The 18,365-nt window shown below is 42.9% G+C and overlaps 1 protein-coding gene across 1 annotated transcript in view; it reads right to left on the bottom strand.

Moving 5' to 3' along the window:
• The window catches only part of SPTBN5 (spectrin beta, non-erythrocytic 5), a 198,457-nt gene that overhangs the window by 139,302 nt on the left and 40,790 nt on the right, over window positions 1-18,365 (bottom strand). The window contains exons 14-23 of the mRNA XM_053313122.1: window positions 17,326-17,538; window positions 14,505-14,657; window positions 12,387-12,517; window positions 11,534-11,785; window positions 10,509-10,796; window positions 8,752-8,995; window positions 6,381-6,520; window positions 4,941-5,040; window positions 2,584-2,754; window positions 301-465 (exon numbers count right to left, since the gene is read on the bottom strand). Of these exons, the coding sequence (XP_053169097.1) occupies window positions 301-465; window positions 2,584-2,754; window positions 4,941-5,040; window positions 6,381-6,520; window positions 8,752-8,995; window positions 10,509-10,796; window positions 11,534-11,785; window positions 12,387-12,517; window positions 14,505-14,657; window positions 17,326-17,538 (1,857 nt within the window). The remainder of the gene's footprint in view (window positions 1-300; window positions 466-2,583; window positions 2,755-4,940; window positions 5,041-6,380; window positions 6,521-8,751; window positions 8,996-10,508; window positions 10,797-11,533; window positions 11,786-12,386; window positions 12,518-14,504; window positions 14,658-17,325; window positions 17,539-18,365) is intronic.

Genomic DNA, 18,365 nt, shown 5'->3' on the forward strand with positions numbered 1-18,365 from the left:
TTGGTGCCCCAATAATCTGCCAACTGCCTCACCCTGCCTCATGAAAGGACTCACCCCACCCCCAGGTGATTGCTAGTCTGCATTTTTTTAAAGCAACTATTTTATTAAGTTTTTAAAATCAGCTATCTGAATGTTCTGTTTGCTGTCTTCGTTTTCTTTACTAGTTTTAGAACCTAAATAATTTTTAATCTCCTTTTAATGCCATAGATTTATTTGTTAGTAGGTTTTTTAAAAAAATTAAGAGTGGCATCAGCTCAGTTCTGGTCTCCTCTCCCCAATGGAAACACATCAACCCCGGACCTCAAGAAGTTCCATGAGTTGCTCTTGCTGTCCAGCCTGCCTCAGTTTGTCTCCTCGCTCCATCATCTTGCTGTACAGCTTCTCCCACTTCTTCTTCATCTCTGACATTTTATCCTGAATGGAATCTGCAGCATAGTGGTCATCCTGAACCAGTTGATTTCCAGCCTGAAAATAGGTAGTGCATTTTGTCAAATAATAATCTGATAGTTTGGATTACTTGTCAAGGTTTTTTTCCAAGTCATGCTGCATAGCACAAACTATTACTCCTAACATAGCAACGTCATGATCACCAAGCAACTACTGAGAAGAATAAAAATGCTGTAAGGATAACATTTTTCACCTTAGTCTCAGAAGACTAGTCTCTCTAGTCTTCACCCTAGTCTTCCATAAATTCATGGACCCCAAAAAAGGGACCCCAAATCAGACCCATCTGTGAAATCTGTAAAAATATTTATATATCCATAAAAATGTTGTGGCTGGGTGACACTCAGCTTGATATTATGTAAAATATATATCCTTAAAAAGGTTTGGTTGTCAGTAATTGTTTCCCCATACTTCCCATAAAAAACATGTCCAGGTGTTAGCAAACCTGCTCAAATTATTATAGGTCAAGCTGACCTTAGGGGGCAAAGTACAGTTCTTCTGTACTTTTATTCTGCATCCCAGCAGGTGCTTTTTGCATTGTTTTATTCTGACAGTCACTGAAGCATCACAGTCCTAGATCATGTATACAATGGGCACACACACACACACACACACACACGACCTCTAGATTACTCTTCCTAGGAACCATGCACAATATGCTGAATAGCTGCTACTGCTATTAGCCCATCTTTATACTAAAAATTTGTTTTTGATTTCCCACTCAACACACACACACACACACACACACCTACCTCCCCGAAGTATATAACGAGCTCCCCACTTTTATTAAAATCCTTCCACCAAATCTAATAACCCATATTCTCAATCTCCAAAACACATTTTCTCCCTGCAAAAAATTTAAGTGAGGAGTTGCTCCTCAAGCTTTCCTTCTGTCTGCACCCATGCACATTCTCATGCACACACACCTCCTCAATGATAGGGATGTGAGGGCCGGCTTGAGGTCAAGCTGGCTCACACTTGAACTGGCCCAGCTCAAGGGCTCACCCTTGGGCCAGACTGGGCCTGGTTTGGCTCGAGGTCAAGCTGAACTCCCTGGGCTGGTTAGGGGGTTTGTTTTGTTTTTGTTTTTTAAAGGAAAAAATGGTGGACTTACTGCCATTGCGGGACCTCAGGAGGTACTGCTGTGGGGGGATTTCTCTGGTTTCCCATCCTCCTGCTGGCCTCTCCCAAGTCTCATATGGGCTGTTTCAGCCAATTTTTGGCCCATTTCGGGCCTTTATGTGTTAGTGGTGGCCATTTTGGAGGCTGCTGCACATGCGCACTGGCCATCTGTGTGGCCAAGCGACTGGCCATGAAGTCCGTCATTGTAAAAAAAAAAAAATTTCATCCCACCCGAACTGGGCCCGAGCCACTTCAGACTTGAGCCAGACAAGGCCTAGCTCTACTGTGCACAAAACCGGATTGTACCCAGTTCGGTTCAAGTCCGGTTTGACTTGAACCGAGTTTTCCAATTTTGTGCACACCCCAAATCAATTATATTAACAGTTAAACAGATTATACATTGTATTATTTGATATGCAATTCTTTGATTACTGGAAGCCTTGTATGAAGCTCCTGAAGAAACTGCACCCTCAAAATCAGCATTGGAAACTTGCATTGAAGAACAAGGGTTCAATGCAAGGGTCAAGGGTTTCAAGAACCCTACTGTGCAAAATTCCAGATTCAGTCAGCAGTGTCTATTGCAGATATAGTCCTGCAAGCTGATCAAAGAGGCACCTTTTAAAGTGGTGGTTCTCTTATATTTAGTTGAGGGATAGCAGCTGTTCCTATTCAGCCCAGAATAGAGTCTCTCCAGAGGCTGTTGCTGGTATCTCTTTTGTGGTCCCCCCCACCGCCAAATTGTGAGCCCTTTTGGGCTAGGTAAACATTTTCTCATGACTTTTTGTGCTATGTAAACCACCTTGAGAATGTTGCTGTTGTTAAGAAAAAAAGTGACAAAATAATAATGATGGTGATGTTGTCCTAAGTCTGCTTGCCTGCTTTTGATATTTGGCAATTTGTATGATATTATTGCATTTACTTATGAAATGTTCTAAATCAAACAAGGAACTATTCAAACAAGATAAATAAAATGATGACCATTCTGCTGGCCATCACTATGACTCTATGAGACCTTACCACCATAAGTTCCACAAAATGCTTCTTATTGGCCATCATTTCCTGTTCTGCAGCCTCATGCTTTTTCAGCTTGCGCAAGATATTTGTTGGGTCACGATAGGACTCATCAGATGCTATCTTGTATTTCTCCTCCATCCACATCAAGAGCTCAGCAGTGTCATGACTGAATTCCTAGGATAATATATAAATGATACATTGGAATTCTTAAATGGACACTGACTCAAATGCTCCTTGTAGAGCAGGTTAGGAGAACCCCTATTAAAAGCCTACTTTTCTTGCTCAGAAATGTATGGTGTGGTGGGCATAAGAGACAAATCTTGGGCGAACACTGCAAGAACTTGGACTGCTAAATATATTACTGCTAATCTAAAACATAGTTTTGTTATACCATGTATTAAAATCTCCAACAATCTTCACCAGCATTTAACTTTTATTTAGTGCTAGTGCAAATATCCATATATAACATAGTTCCTGCCTAGAATGTTTTAAGGGAATATTCCTGTTTCTTAAAAGGCATATAGGTAGGTCCCCAGGTAAACTCTCCAGATGCATGTTAGAACACTAGTGAGCGACTTGATGCTCTTACATATCAAAAGCATTCTGCCATGGAAAGCAAACATGTCAAGGGGCATAGTGCATGTACTGCTGTCTTGCAATTATTACAGAGTCATTCACAATTACTTCTCCCTTTAAAAAAAAACTTCACCCAGGACAGAACTTTCTCTTTTCTGCTGTAAATGATTTAATGTTGCTAAATTCTGGTTCAATGGCAAGTACAGTGCACCAGAAGATGATTGCTGTATAATACATGTATTATTGTATCTAGGACTACCTACCTAGAAAGTTCATGGCAGGGGTGAGATCTGAAGCAGGGAAGACCTGATTCATAGATCAGTCCCATAGCCACTATGCTGAACCAGATTCTAGCCAAGTCTTCTCTCACACACGCTACTTTCTACATGGAGGTAGCTTTGTGTACCCCACAAAATGGAATGGCTTTCAAATATGTGATTTCCCAGCTGTATTCTAAAGTGTCAGCATCCCAGGAGAGTTGTACTGTCTGTATGCTCTTTCTAAATACGTAGATCAGCCATTAGCTTCTAAATGAGGCTTTCACACATGATCATGGTGAAAAGAAGAATATGAAAGAAAGCATAGTTCTGGGGTGAGGGTGCTGTAGGAGAGAATTAACTTCTGCCTTCTGCAAAAGTCCCACGGGCACCGGAGAAGGGGAAACAGACAAGAGTAACTGGCATCATTTCTTGCCTCTCTGAGACTCACATGAGTAGGGGTGTGCACCAACGGTTCATTGCCAAACTGGTTTGCCTCGAACCGGGCTGCTTCAGAGGCTTGATCACAGGGGCGGTTTGGTCCGTGATCGAGCCGAACCAGACCCAGTTCAGGCGAACTGGTTCGGCCACAGCTGGGTGGCCAGGTGGCGGTGGCAAGAGAGGTAATAAGATCCTTACCTGGCCAGCGTGGCTGCTGGTGCTGTCGCTTGCCCTCCCTGGCATGATCCCAAGTGCCCTCCTCCCTCTTTTACCAAGCTGCCTGTTTGCTCAGCGGCGGCAGCTTGGTTCCGGCCTCTGCAAACGTGCAGATGCTAGAACTGAGCCACCACTGAGTATGCAGCTGGGTAAAAGAGGGAGGAGCACACTTGGGGCCACCCCAGGGAGATCAGGCTGCAGCAAGCAGCAGCACCAGTAGCAGTGCCAGCCAAGTAAGGATCTTATCACCTCTCTCATGGCCCCCACCCAGCTGCCCCTTACTTTTTAGGGGATTCTGCCACCTATGTACTTGTAAAGGGGTATCTTCACCGGATTCCCCTTTACAAGTATATTAGCTGCCCAAATCGCCAAACTGGTTCGATCAAACAGACCAGACCGACTGGTTGGTTCAGCACAACACAATTCAGTTCAAATTGATTTGAATATGAACCAAACCACGTTTTTTGACTCCGTGCACACCCCTACACATGAGGTGAAAGAAGATTCTGACTCTTCCTCAAGTGCTCTGTATATGCCAGATGACTAGGGGGAGTTTTGCAGAGTAGACCAGCTTCTTCCTTCCCCCAAGTTCTCTGAAATTCAAGGAGAACTGAAAGGAAGGGTACTTACCGTTGGTCATGTGGTGAAAAGATTTGTGGAATCTTGGGTGGAAGGATTGGCAGCTCTATCATGCTGAGCTGAGTTTAAATTTTATCTTCACAATAAGATATGCAAGAAAATAGAGGTATTTCATGGCATTTCATTTTATTGGACGCTACTTGAAGTCAGTTGGTTTTTTTTTAACTGGAGACTATGTGCAACTCAGTATGATTCAAGCTATCCGTAGAGTTTGATATCTTACTCTCTAACCTGTAATAGAAGAGAAGCTAGCAACCTCTTCTTTCTCTCTTCATTATTACTTGTTAGCAATTTCCATCTCTCTCGTAAGGCAGCCATTCTCTCCTCAATCCTGCAAAGGAAATGGCAGCAGATTCAATTTATTCAAAATGTGTTCTTGGGGAAGCAAAGAGACAGTTTCTCACAAGTGCTAAGTTTCTACAATATGTTTATCTCATCTAAATCTCATAGAATGCATTAGCACTATTTTAATAATATACACGAAATTGATGCTTGCTGAGTATCTGGCTCAGTTTGCACCTCAATTAAGTCTAGTTTGAAAACATACAAAAAGACAGATTGCTTTTCTAACTAAAGGAAGAATGGCTAATACTATATATTGTTTGTTTATAAATTGGCTTTATACCTGCAATAAACATTGGTTAGTGGTCCTGTTTAAATGTTGGTAAACCACAGCAATTTAACCAGGATTGCATGGAAATTCCAGTTTGCACAACACACTAAAGCACATGGGGTTGGCCAGTCACAGTTAACTCTTTAACAGCAATCATTCAGGTCATGAGAATGCAACCAGAATAGTTGCATTTGGTGTAAATGCTTAAAAAAAACAACCCTCACTAATCACAAAGAGAATTGCATAATAAAAGTACAAAAGTCTTGTCTACAAAGTCATTTTTACCTGGGCACTTTCCAGATTAACCCTTACCACAGTGTCACTACGGATCTGCAAAGTGTACTTCCGTACTTCCTGTGTTGTGACACCGCAGTCCCTGCGCTGACAGCAAGATGCCATTCACATTTCCGATGCCTTACTTCAGATTTTATTGCCACATTACAGTCTTATAACGTCGTGTGTGTGGTGCAAATAAATAGCTGTATTTCCTCATTGTGGTGTTTTCTCAAGACTGCTCCCCCTACTGGTGGCTTTGTGCAACAGCCTTTATTTATGGTTTCAATGAGCTCTCCCCAACGCTGAAGCATTTTACCACTGTTGAGCAGGTAATCTAGAAAGCACCCTGCAAGGCTTAAATTGGCTTTGTTTTAAACCACCTCCCTAATACGAATGTAAAAAACACATTGGCTAGAATCTGGGGTTTTTCTTCTGAACTCTGTCCCATACCTTTTAATGTGGTGATTCTCTTTATTTAGCAGGGGGAGAGTAACTGGCCTTATTCACCCCCAGCACAGGACCGCCAGTGACTGTTGCTGGTGTCTAGCTTGTGTTTCTTTTAGATTGTGAGCCCTTTGGGAACAGGGGTCCATCTTATTTATTTATTATTTCTCTGTGTAAACCGCCCTGAGCCATTTTTGGAAGGGCGGTATAGAAATCGAATTAACAACAACAACAGCACTCATATATGGCATACAACAAATGTGAATGAGGCTTAAATGTGTTTCTTAATGCCCCTACTCTTTTCCCCTCTCAGATTCAAGGAAAATTTCAACACATACATGTCAGAAGCAAAATGGCCCCTCTCTACCAGCTGCTCCCCATGTTCATTGACTGTATCTGCCCGATGTTTCAGCACTAGCAACACTTTTTCAAAATCCTCATGCCGTTTCAGAAGGCTCCGAACAGAATCCATGTGGTCCTGCAGAGGTGCAGAGAAAGCTTGGTGGGAACTCACATCACAAATGCAATGTCCCTACAGCCGTTTGGGAGATGGCATTAGCCCTATTCAGAAATTCTGTTATACCTGCATTCAAGTATGTACCCAAATTACATGTTTTTTGGGTGAATGACTATTGTGTGATTGCATTAATTTTAAAAGAATCTGTGTACAGTCCCCCTGCCACCAAAATGCAGGATACAGACAGGAAGTGTACTGCTCTACTGTGTTCACTGTATCTTGTGAGTCTGTACCTGCATACAGATCTGTACATACACAGATCTGTACCTGCATGGAACATAACATTTGAATAGGGCTATTATCTCCAGTATATCCTTGTTGTATTCTTGTAAAACAAAATGAAGCACTGCCTCTCCAAAAGATCATATATGAGCTGTCAGTCCAAACACCCAACAGCCTGAATACATTCATTCATTTTATTTCATTTATTTACAGTGGTCCCTCGACTTACGTAAATAATCCATTCCGAACGCATGTTCGGAGGTCGAAATTTTCGTAAGTCGAGGAGCGCACCACGGAAGTCTGAAAACATTCGTAATTCGAGGAAGCCGCATCTAAACATTCGTAGGTCGAGTAAGCTGAATCTAAACTGGCAACTACTTCCGGTCTTTTTTGTCGCTCGTAACTCGAAAACAACGTAAGTCGAGTAGTTCGTAGGTCGAGGGATTACTGTACTTAAAATTGAAAACTGGATTTGAGTTTTAGCAGTTCTATGCACCCAATGAAGGGGAAGAAAACTGAAGATTTTGTAGACTGACCAATATATATCCATAGTTCACTCTTAAGATTAGCTAGTCAATAATCAAATATTTTACTGCTTCAAGATACAGCCAAAAAGCATCACAATTCCTCACATCAACTCTGTAAGCTACCTTAAACTGAAAGTTAGTGACTAGCTCAAGATGACCCATTGAATTTCATGTCAGAGCAACAATTTGACCAGGTGTCCCTGATACAAGTCCACTATATTGCAATTAAAATGATGGCCAAAAAAGCCTCTCCGACCACGTGGGCTACACCTGAGGCAACAGAACAAAAAACAAAGTACCCTCCTTCAGTTTATCCAACTCCACCTTGAAACCACTGAGATTCTCAGCTATCACTATTCTAAGGAGACCAAGGATGCTGTTTCAGTTCTCTCTAAAGGGGAGCAGAGATTTCAGCAGTCAGGGGAGAAAGCTGATTTTAAAAGGTCCATTCCTGGTAATGTCCAAGATTAAATTGTAAAAATAGCCAGCGTGGTGTAGAGGTTAGAGTGTTGGACTAGGACTAAGGAGACCCAAGTTCAAATCCTTATTTGGTTATAAAACTCACTGTGTGACTCGGGACCAGTCACTTCTTTCCCAGTTTAACCTACCTCACAAGATTGTTGTGGCAATAAACATAAACATGTACACTGCTCTGGGATCATTGGAGGAAGAATGGGATGCTAAATAGGTAAAATAAATAAATATGCGGTGGTTACTCTTACTCATTATAACTACCGGAGAACCTCGTTAATTGTGGGCCGTAATTGGCAGTATATGGGAGGGGGGACCCAGCAAAAAAGGGGTTAATTTTCATGTATCCATGGGTCGGAGGTGGGCAGAAATGACAGGCCATGGGTTGGAGGTGGGCAGAGGTCATTTCTATCTGCCATTTTGTGTAAGGAAGCCATTTTCTCACTCGTTTATAACAAAAAAGGAAAAAAACTGATTTGCAGTATTGGGGGGGGGGATTGCTGGACAGCTGGGGACAAACTGAGCATGGTAGGGCACTTTCCCTGTAATTTTAGGGCAATTTTACCCATTTCTGGCACTTTTTTTAAACCTCTGGGAATCTAACCCCCATAATCCCATAGAGACAATTAGTTAGTATTCATGGTTTCCTTATCCGTGGTAATTGAGGAGAAAGGAACCCCCACAAATATGGAGGGACTCCTGTATAGATATGTTATCATTACAAATCAAGCATCCATTTAGCAAAGGAATTTATGTTTTTGTCTAACAAAATGGTGAGCTCTTGTGGGGGGGGGAGACGGGTGAGGGATTCCTGAACAATAATCGTATACAATCTGAATAACTGGGAAGGGACTGGGGATGGGGCATTAGCATAAAGAGTCTACTGCAGAGTATTACACTTTGTATAGGCAGAAATGTTTTATCTATCACTCTAAATTTGGAAATGACAAATTTGTAGTTATTAGTACTTACCCCAAGGTTATCAGTTTGGAGAAAGGCCTCATGGCTGGAAAGGGCTGCATAAATACAATCAATTTCTCTATTGAATTTCTGAAGTTCTACACCCTCCTGAAGCTTCTTTCGTTGCTTTGCCCACATCTCATCCAGCTCATTCCTTTCCTGAGTAAGCCTGTGCATGGACTCATAAATATCCAGAGACTTGACACTGGTTGGACTGTCCATTATTTTCTGACCCAGTTCTTGCAGATGCCTGAACCTGCAAACAGACCCATGAAAAGAAGATATGGATTATCTTTGCAAGGCAGCTCAAACTCTTCCTCCATTAAGATAAGACTTTTACACTTAGGAACACACTATTTAAGGGATCTTCTGGGTTGTCGCTCTTTCTTTCTCAGTTTTTCAGTTTTTATGCTGAGAATTACATAAATGCAAACAAACAATTAGTTCTATTAAGATATGATCACACAGTCAGCGGGGCATATTTTCAGGTGATGCATGGCACTTCTGGAGGCACAGCAGATTGTCAAAATGCGTTCCTCCTCCACTGTACGCATACAGGCAGAAGGGAAATTCCCCAAAGTGCAGATGCGTCTTCCTGCATGTCAACACTGCCTTAGTGAAGATGTCAGCCAATGTTTACAAAGGCTCTGGTATCTGAATTATAATGATATGATAAGTATTGTATTTAATTTGCTGTTTCATTGATGAGTCTGGCCAACATGATGGGCAGTGCTTTGTCAGTGTTAGAGACCACTGAGGTTGTTACACAACTTGAAAGGCAACCCTGATGGTGTAGCACAATGGGGTTGCTGCGGAATGACTTAAAAGTGCCTCCAGGCAGCACTGCAGTGATCCTTCCATTGGAAACAATGAAGAAGTACTGTGCTGCAGCAGCAGCCCTGTTGGAGCTGCCCTTCAAGTTGCACAGAAGCCCTGGTGGGTCCCTAACATCAACAGAACACTGCCCATCATGTCAGCCACAGACTTTAGTTATACAATGAGGTGAGTCTCATGATCAGTGAGACTCACCAGGAAGGGGTTTGCGAGGAGAGCGGGCTTAGCCTGCTCTCCCCGCAGACGAGCAGGAAAGCAGCCCCGAGTGGCTGCATCGGCTGCCCACATGACTGCCGGCTCTGTCATGGAGCTGGAGGGGGCTGTGGGGAGCAGGGGCCGCACGGCCCCCGGGAGTTCCAGGATGCCCCATGCTAGCGTGCGGGGCATCCTGGAGAGACCCCCAGGGGCGGGAGGCTAGTTTCAGCCTCCCAGCGGGGGTCTCCTCGTGTGTTGCCACAGTGCGGAGCCATGCCACAGCAACACATAATCAAAAAGACGGGGTTAGTGGAGCACTCACTCCACTAACCTTGTCTAAGGAGAGGGGGAATTAGGAGGGTTTGCTGCCGGGAGCCACATGGCTGCCGTGGCAGCAGATGACCAGGTAAAAGTGGGCTAGGCTCCCTTAGCCCGCTTTTGCCCGATCATGAGAATCCCCTCAGTGAGTGACCTCTTGAAATGTGGTTTAATTTTTTTTAACCTACAGAAAAGCAGTTTGGTAAGGAGGGATAACCTAATGTATTATCTGGTGTGGTTTCCTTCCTGCTAGAACAGTACCACCTGCAGATCTAAATGTAAGTGAACACCAGTAGAATATTTGGGTGCCAAACTTGTAGAGGCCAGGGTTTTCCACTTGCCACATCTCTTTTAAGTCACTATACCTCTCCCACAAAAAATTACATCCACATGGCAATTCTAATTGGTGCAGTATACTTTACCTGTTGCTCTGGCTACGTATCTCCTTCAGCAAGTCCTGGTGTGTTTTTAACAATTGCTCCGCAGAGACCACATCGACACCCATCTCCTCACTAGCCAGCTTCTCTCTCATACCATCTGCCCACAACAGGAGTCTACGGCTGTCTTGAAGAAAGGCGTGTTGATCTTGTGCTGCCTGCAAAGCTGTCTCCTTCTCATCTGCCTTTGATTTTAGTGTCAACAGAAGCTCCTCCATGTCTTCTACCTGCTCCTTTATTACCTTGCTTTCTGCAGGATTGGTATCCTTGATACTGCATAATGAAGCCGAACACATTCTTGATGTTAGATTGGATCTTTTTATTGGGGATGTGCATGAATCAATTTTTGCAATTTGATTTGAGTTTGAATCGAATCAGCCTGATTCGATTCGAGCTTGAATCTGCTGCCACTGAATCTGGGTTGATTCGAATTTGATTCAATTTGAATGTGAATTGATTGGGCTTACAAAGAAGAGTAGCTGAGATCCTTTGAAAACTAGGCTCTGGTAATTAAAAATGGGTACTGTGGATTAAAAATCCATCGAAATAGATCAAAATCCCCAACAATTCAGTCTATGGCAGAAGACCTTTTTGAAAAGTAAAATGCAATCATTATTGCAAACATGGACAACCTAGGACTTCCAACTAAAGCAAAATGTGTGTCAGTCAAAGTACTGCCACTATCACCCAATCCTTACTTTAAATCTGAAACCAAATTCTCCAGGAACTTTCCCAGACAGCAGGCTTTACCACAGGTTTACTGCAAGTCTGAATTTGTCTAAAAAAACTGACACAAAAAGTGGATTATTTTACCCTGGACATAAATCAGGCTAGGCTCTAACGTGCAATGAAAAACCTGAATTGTGTGTGAAGCTCTCTTCAATATCTCACACAGACTTTGGCGCAAATCTGGCCGATATGTGAACACACACCCTCTATTCCAAGCTAAAAGTGCCATCTGCAAATGCTCCGGGGCAGAATATAGAGCAGTAAAGGGCTAGTTTTCTTACGATTTGGCCACACTTTTCAGGTATTCAGCTTTTCTCTCCAGGACTAAGACTTCTCTCTCAAAGGCTGCGAGTTTGTGCCTATCTGCCTCTAGAACATACGGCACATTTCTATGTCCTGAATCTTCAAGGTGGATCAACTTGTCTTGTAGCACCCCTTGAGTGTTCTGGCAGTCTTGAAGGAAAGTCTTCACATCAGCCACACCAATGAGCTCTGAGCCCTTCTCTTCCTTTAATGCTTCCAGGCACTGCCACCTAAGAGTAGAAAAGCACAGTATATTGACTGAGCCACTGCTGCATCTGGATGACAGTCCTATGGGGAGAAATATGGGAGTCCCAAACGTCTTCCATGCTTTTGTCCTGATGAGCTCAAAGTAAGCCCTAATCATATTATTCCTTTCAGAATGTTTTTTTAAAACATGCTTTTTATAATACATATTCTGTGTCACATCACAGAGAACATCCTGCCGAGTGCCGACGTATTGTATCTAAGAGTACTTTTGTGTGCCCATAGCAATCTTACTAAAGTCCAGTTTCCACTTTGCATTTTGTACATAAGTACATTTACTCAAGTAAAAAAATATACATGCCTCCATTAAATATAATAGATGAAAACATATACAATTAACCCCCTGTTCCAGACAAATACTTGTAGGTGTGAGACTTAACCTGTCACTGCATGCAAGTTTTTTTTAAAAAAGAATTACACATTTCTGAAGTTACACATACTTCAGAAATGATGAGAGGTACCAGTATTTTATAGTAAGGTATCCATTCCAGAGTACAAAATGTAAACCGAGAATTGGTTCTTAGACACTATAGGGCTAGCTCTTTATTCTCTCTGAATCCATTTTACCTCATACTTATCTCTTTCTGGCAGATTTGGATCTCATTCTGCTTTTCAGGGCTGCTCTTAGAGAACATGTCTGCTAAGCAATTGATCTCATCCAGTTGGCTCTTTCCAGCAGCTAATTCCATTAGGAAAGTCTGAAAAAATGAAAGTATGATATGTAAATTAAAGCATTAAAGTCACCATCAAGTTTACCAGACCTAAACTATGTGTTTATGATGCACTGTATATAAGAATTTTCTTTTTTAAAGATAGCCAGTTCTCATGATCATTTCACTGCCAAAAGTCAGGAGGATGAGGTAGGAGGGGGTGTACACGGACTCCCCCAGTGTGTGTTGTGAGAACCAGGGAAAATGGCGCCAATATCAGGGAAGAACTTGTGCCAGTCCAAGCTCCTCCCTACATCGGTGCAGAGGTGATCTTACCCCTGGACGTCTGGGCCGTAGTCCAGGGCCTCCACACCCCCTGGGGACCCCCCAAGTCCTCTTTAGCCTGTCCAGTGGTGTGGTCACTGTGCTGTGCCACCAGCCCATGCTGCGCTGGGAGGCCAAGCATGACTGTGACCTGCGCTGGGCGGCTGAGTGTGACCTCTGCATTATTATTATTATTTATTTTATTTTATTTTATTTTTTATATTTATATCCCGCTCTTCCTCCGAGGAGCTCAGAGCGGTGTACATGCTTATTTTTATCCTCACGACAACCCTGTGAGGTAGGTTAGGCTGAGAGATACATGACTGGCCCAGAGTCACCCAGTGAGTTTCATGGTTGAATTAGGATTCGAACTCGGGTCTTCCTGGCCCTAGTCCAACGCTCTAACCACTACACTATGCTGGCGTAGAGACAGAGCGGGGAGTGGGGAAAGAAATACATGGGATGGGAATATATTAAGTTGCGTGTTGAATTGTTTCTGCTAATGCATATTGGCATAAATATACCTGTTTTATTTTCTTACATTCTTGTGAGTTCAGTTGCTGTTTGTACCCTCAAGAACCCATGTGTTAAAAATTCTGTGTGTGTGTGTGTGTGTGTGTGTGTGTGTGTGTGTGTGTGTGTGTAAGGGGATGATGCTTATCTTGCTGCAGAGGCAGGCGGGTTCCAAAGGCCTTTAGGCCCAGGCTCCAAAATTACCTACAGTAGGTGCACCTCTGCATCAGTAATCTGTAATTTGATGTCGGATGGAGGAGCCTGGGCTGGCACAAGCTCCTCCCAACGTCGGCACCATTTCCCCTGATTGTCCTGGCATGCATTGCGGAAGCGTGCACACCTCCTCCTCTCGACTTACAGCTGTGAAACGATTGTGAGAATCAGCCCACTCTTTCATATAATTTGCCTTAGCTCTTTGTGCTTGTACAGTTATTAGCAAAAGACCTCTGGTAACCTGAAGGGTTCTTTATCCTATCAAAATTCAGATAGGGTCTGCATTCTTACATCTTGGCATTATTATCCTAAAGTTGCCTTCCAAAACAGCAATAATAATTTTCTCCCACATTGACTTCAGTGTTGAAGCACTTTACTTCTGCATTGCTTGCAGATGTTCTACTGTAGTTCTTTGTTTGAAAGTGAGGTGATTCGAAAGTACTTGACCCTACAGCATTTGCTGATTTAACTCAATGGAACCCCTAATTCACTCAGAGGTGTCATTTAGGGAGGGCAGGGACTATAATTGCCCTCCCTAGAGTTTCAGACCAACTGTAATTATTCCTCAAACATACCTATATCTATGACAACTTGATACTGTGCACTGACTATTCTAAATCAACAATTGAATGTAAGTATCTATGCCAAAGCCACAAACCCCCCCTTGGTTCAAAAACAAGAGCAACAGTGTTCATAACAGTATTACAAGGTATTAAAACTAACCACAACAAATGATGTTAAAATACACTACTTATTTGCAATGTAATCTTGTCCATATCCAAGACCTCTATGAATCTTGTCTCCCTGTGAAATCACTTTGCCCTGCCCATACCCTTTACTGAAATATGAAATGGTGTCTCTGAATCTATGCTAGCCCCATGAAAGCAAATAAGAAATGAATTACATAAGTCCAGAGGTTATTTAGAAGATCATGGAAAGAGGATCTGAGTGAGAACACTGAGGAAAACATAGGGTGGAGTAGCACCTGGTATTTCATCTGCATGGTCTCCACATTATCTGCTTTTGGCTGGATGGTCCGGAAAATTTTCTCCTTGTCATCTATCCAAGACTGAAATTCTTCACAGGAACTGTAGAACTGGTAAAGTCGGATTCTTTCCTCTAACCCTTCTTTCCTTTGCTGTTTGGAGGAAAATTGGACCTTGCTTGAATAAGCACCCAAAACTTTGGGGGAGAAAGTAAGATTGCTGCTCCTAGTGGGAATCAACCATTTTGAACTGAAGAGAGCAACATTTTGGCATCATTAGATTTTAGAGCACATGCAAAATTCTGGCATTAATCCAGGAAGGCTACTACATGAGCAGGACACTGGGTTTGTGCCATCCCTTAGCCACTCTGAGAAAAAAAAAACGGCAAAATTTACCTCTGTGAACCTTTCTTTCACCTGATATTATCTTGTTTCCACAATTATGCACACACACTAAGTTGCTGAGGTACAATGCTGTTACTGTCCCTTATGGCAACTTCCAACACTGTAGGTGAGAATCAACCATTGGTTTCCTTTGCAGCAGGAAGAGTGCAAGAGGTTTTTTGTCTGAGGCAGGCTTAGCTTCTGTTTCAAGGTCTTTTTGGCCATGGTGTTTTGTGTCTGTTTCCTCTGCCTTGGCTATCTGGTTTTCTGGCCTTTGGCTTTGTTCCTGACATTTGGCATCCCACTTTACCCCCTGGCTTCCAGTTTACCTATCCAACTGACCCTGAATTTCATTCTTGACCTATGGCTTGCTGCCTTTTCCAGGTCAGTATGCCTGACTCTTGCCTTACATCCTGCCCCCTGGTTCTTGCCTGTCTGCATGACTCTCCTGGTCCTGGCTTCAAGCCCTGTGCTACTTAACCCAGATGTTTAAAAAAGCCTCTGAAAAAGAGGCGGAAGTCCTGCCTGGCTGTCAATCATTCTCCCTTACCGGGCGGGTGCCTCACACTTACAGCCTTTGTCTGAAGCTATGAAGGCTGCAAGTATGTTGGGAGGGTGATTCTGTGAGCAAGAGGCTCCAGCACCCGAGCCTCCTGCTCACAGAATCACCCTCCAACATGCTTACAGCTCTATCCGCTTCAGACGAAGGCTGTAAATAGGGGTGTGCCCGTGCCGGTTCGGCGGTCCTTTACTGGAATGCTGAACTGGTCCAGAGGTCCGGCATTCAGCTGGTTTGGTGGTGGTGAAGTTACCTTTAAGGGACTGGGAAGGTGCCCCCCGCCATGTTCCCCCAACTGGTGCTCTCGTCAAAATCGCTTGCGTGGGGCAGCAGCGTACCTCCTTGCCATCCCAGTCAGTGTCAAAACAGAAGTGCCCATTGGTCAGACGGTTCATGCATATCCCTGGTTGTAAGTGTGAGCTGCCCGCCCGGCAAGGGAGAGTGATTAACAGCCAGGTGGGACCTCCACCTCTTAACTATCATGAATTTGCAATTGGGCAGTCAACATATTTAATTATATATGTTTAAAAGCCCCTGGTTTTCAGCAATATAATTTATTTATTACATTTCTATGCCACCCTTTGTCAGTGAGCTCAGAGCAGTACACAGCATCTCAAACAACAAAAGAATCAATTTAAAAGAACAATTAAAAAAATTAAACCAGCAACCATAAACACATCAAAACAACAAAACACATCAAAACACATCAAAACACATCAAAAAAGCCATGCTCTCACACTTGCTGGCCAAAAGCTTGAATAAACAGGGAGGTCTTTGCTTCCAAAATACAGTACTGGGAAAGAGGGCCCAGAATGAATCTGCTCTGGGGAAAAGTTTCCACAGTCTGGGGACAATCACAGAGAATGTTCTATCTCATATGCACAACAGCCAAACCTCAGCAGACATCAGCTCATGGAGCAGCCTCCTAGCATATCTCGTCAGGAGGGTACATTCACTCAGGAGGAGAAGAAACAGGCAGGGGTGATGCTCTAATTGAGAAGATGGGTTCAAAGAACCTCCTGAGGGGCCCCCAGAACCACCCCTCCCTATTTTCTTTATTATCTCCCTCACTCTAAGGGGCCTCTGTGGAGAGTGGGGGACACGGGCCCCCTTCTCCCTAGCTACACCCCTGGAAACAGGGCTCAAAATATTTAGGTAATAACCAGCACTTTGAATTGCACACAGATCAGCAACCACTAGAAGTCCCTGCGGGCCGTTATATATGTGCACAGCAAACAACCCCAGTCAATAACCTGGTTGTCACATTCTGCACCACCTACAATTTTAAAAGACTTTTCAAGGCCAGCCCCACACTTACTCATTCATTCATTCATTCATTCATTCAATTTTTATACCACTCTTCCAGAATTGGCTCTGGGCGGTTTACAATAAAACAAAGACAGTTAAAATCAATCAATAATTAAAAATTATAAAATACTATAAAACAACTATCAAACAATAAAACAGTTTAAAAATCCTGGAAAACAGGTATAAATAAAACCCTTTTAAATTTTTTTAAAAACTCTGGAAGGCCAGGCCAAACAGATAGGTCTCAAGGGCTAAAAGCCAAAAAAGAGTTCAAATTACATTGTGCGCACTGAATTAATCCAACAAGGATGTGACAGACACATGGGTAACTATGGCCAGCTCTGCCATGGTTCAGATATAAAAGGGTCTCAATATAAGTACACAAGTGGGTATCAGCAAGCAACACCAGTTTCAATACTATCAGAGCCAAAGTAATGCTTCTCCCAACATTTGTGAAATCTCCACAAAGTTGCCATACCTGGTGCCGGACTAGCAAAGAGGCTGGCAGGTGGCTTGGTGTCTTGGATGAGGGGAAAATGGGCCCAGGATACTATGAGAAAAACATCATACCTCAGTCATTGTTTGAAGCTTTTCATATAATAAGCCAATCTTATTCTGGGTTTTCCAGATGTTTTCTGCAACAAAGTGAGGATCGGAGCCAAATGGACCAGTGAATGTAGTTTTGGCAGAAGTCCGTGGCATGGAATGATTTGCTGGTGGCTTGGCTAGTCTCTGGTTTGTGCTGTCATAGACCTCTGTGCTTGTGCTTGGCACTGACACCATCTAACAACAGAAAGTGCAACAGGATTAAATTTATTGTTCAGACTTCTATCACTCAAAAACTCAATATATATACCCTGTTTCCCTGAAAGTAAGACCTACCCCGAAAGTAAGACCTAGCAGTAATTTCTGATGTACTGCTAATTGCCCTAGTGCATTTTTGGGGGCTAAAATTAATATAAGACACTGTCTTATTTTCGGGGAAACACGGTATGTACATACATTTCAGTACCAGTCAAGGCAGAAACCCACTATTATCCACTACATTATCCACACTATCCTCTTAATATTTATTTCTTTGCTGTTGCTCTATACTTGACTTATAAAATTGCAACAAGACTGAAGACACCATGGGTTCCCGTTGCCTCAAACCAGGTAACTCATGCCTTCTTCTGCCTTCTCTCAGGTAAGCAGGCTTACCCGAGAGAATGTGTTCTCAGTTTGTTGCAGAAGAAATTCAGTGGCACACATATACAGGTGGCCCTCATTATCCATAGTCCTGGCACCCACGGTTTCATATACCTGCGGTTGTGTCATAGGGGCCCAGTTTCTTTATTCGCATGATGAAAATGTGGCTAATTTTGGCTTATCTGTGGTACTTGAGTGGTTGGAAATGACTTCTGATGTCATTTCATGATGCCATTTTGTAGTGCTGAGCAATTTTGTGTCTCTTTTCTAAAATTAAATAAAAACCTAAAAATATTTTTTTTTTTAAATGGAGGATTTGGAAAGTTGGAGGGCATTGCTGGGGAGCTGGAGAGCAAGGCACTGTGCTTATTTCTGCTCCCCTCTGCTTTTTCTTGTGATTTTTAGTACACTTCAATGTGCTT

This window comes from Hemicordylus capensis, chromosome 1 (genome assembly GCF_027244095.1).
Source record: "Hemicordylus capensis ecotype Gifberg chromosome 1, rHemCap1.1.pri, whole genome shotgun sequence".
In the NCBI taxonomy this organism is placed as follows: domain Eukaryota; kingdom Metazoa; phylum Chordata; class Lepidosauria; order Squamata; family Cordylidae; genus Hemicordylus; species Hemicordylus capensis.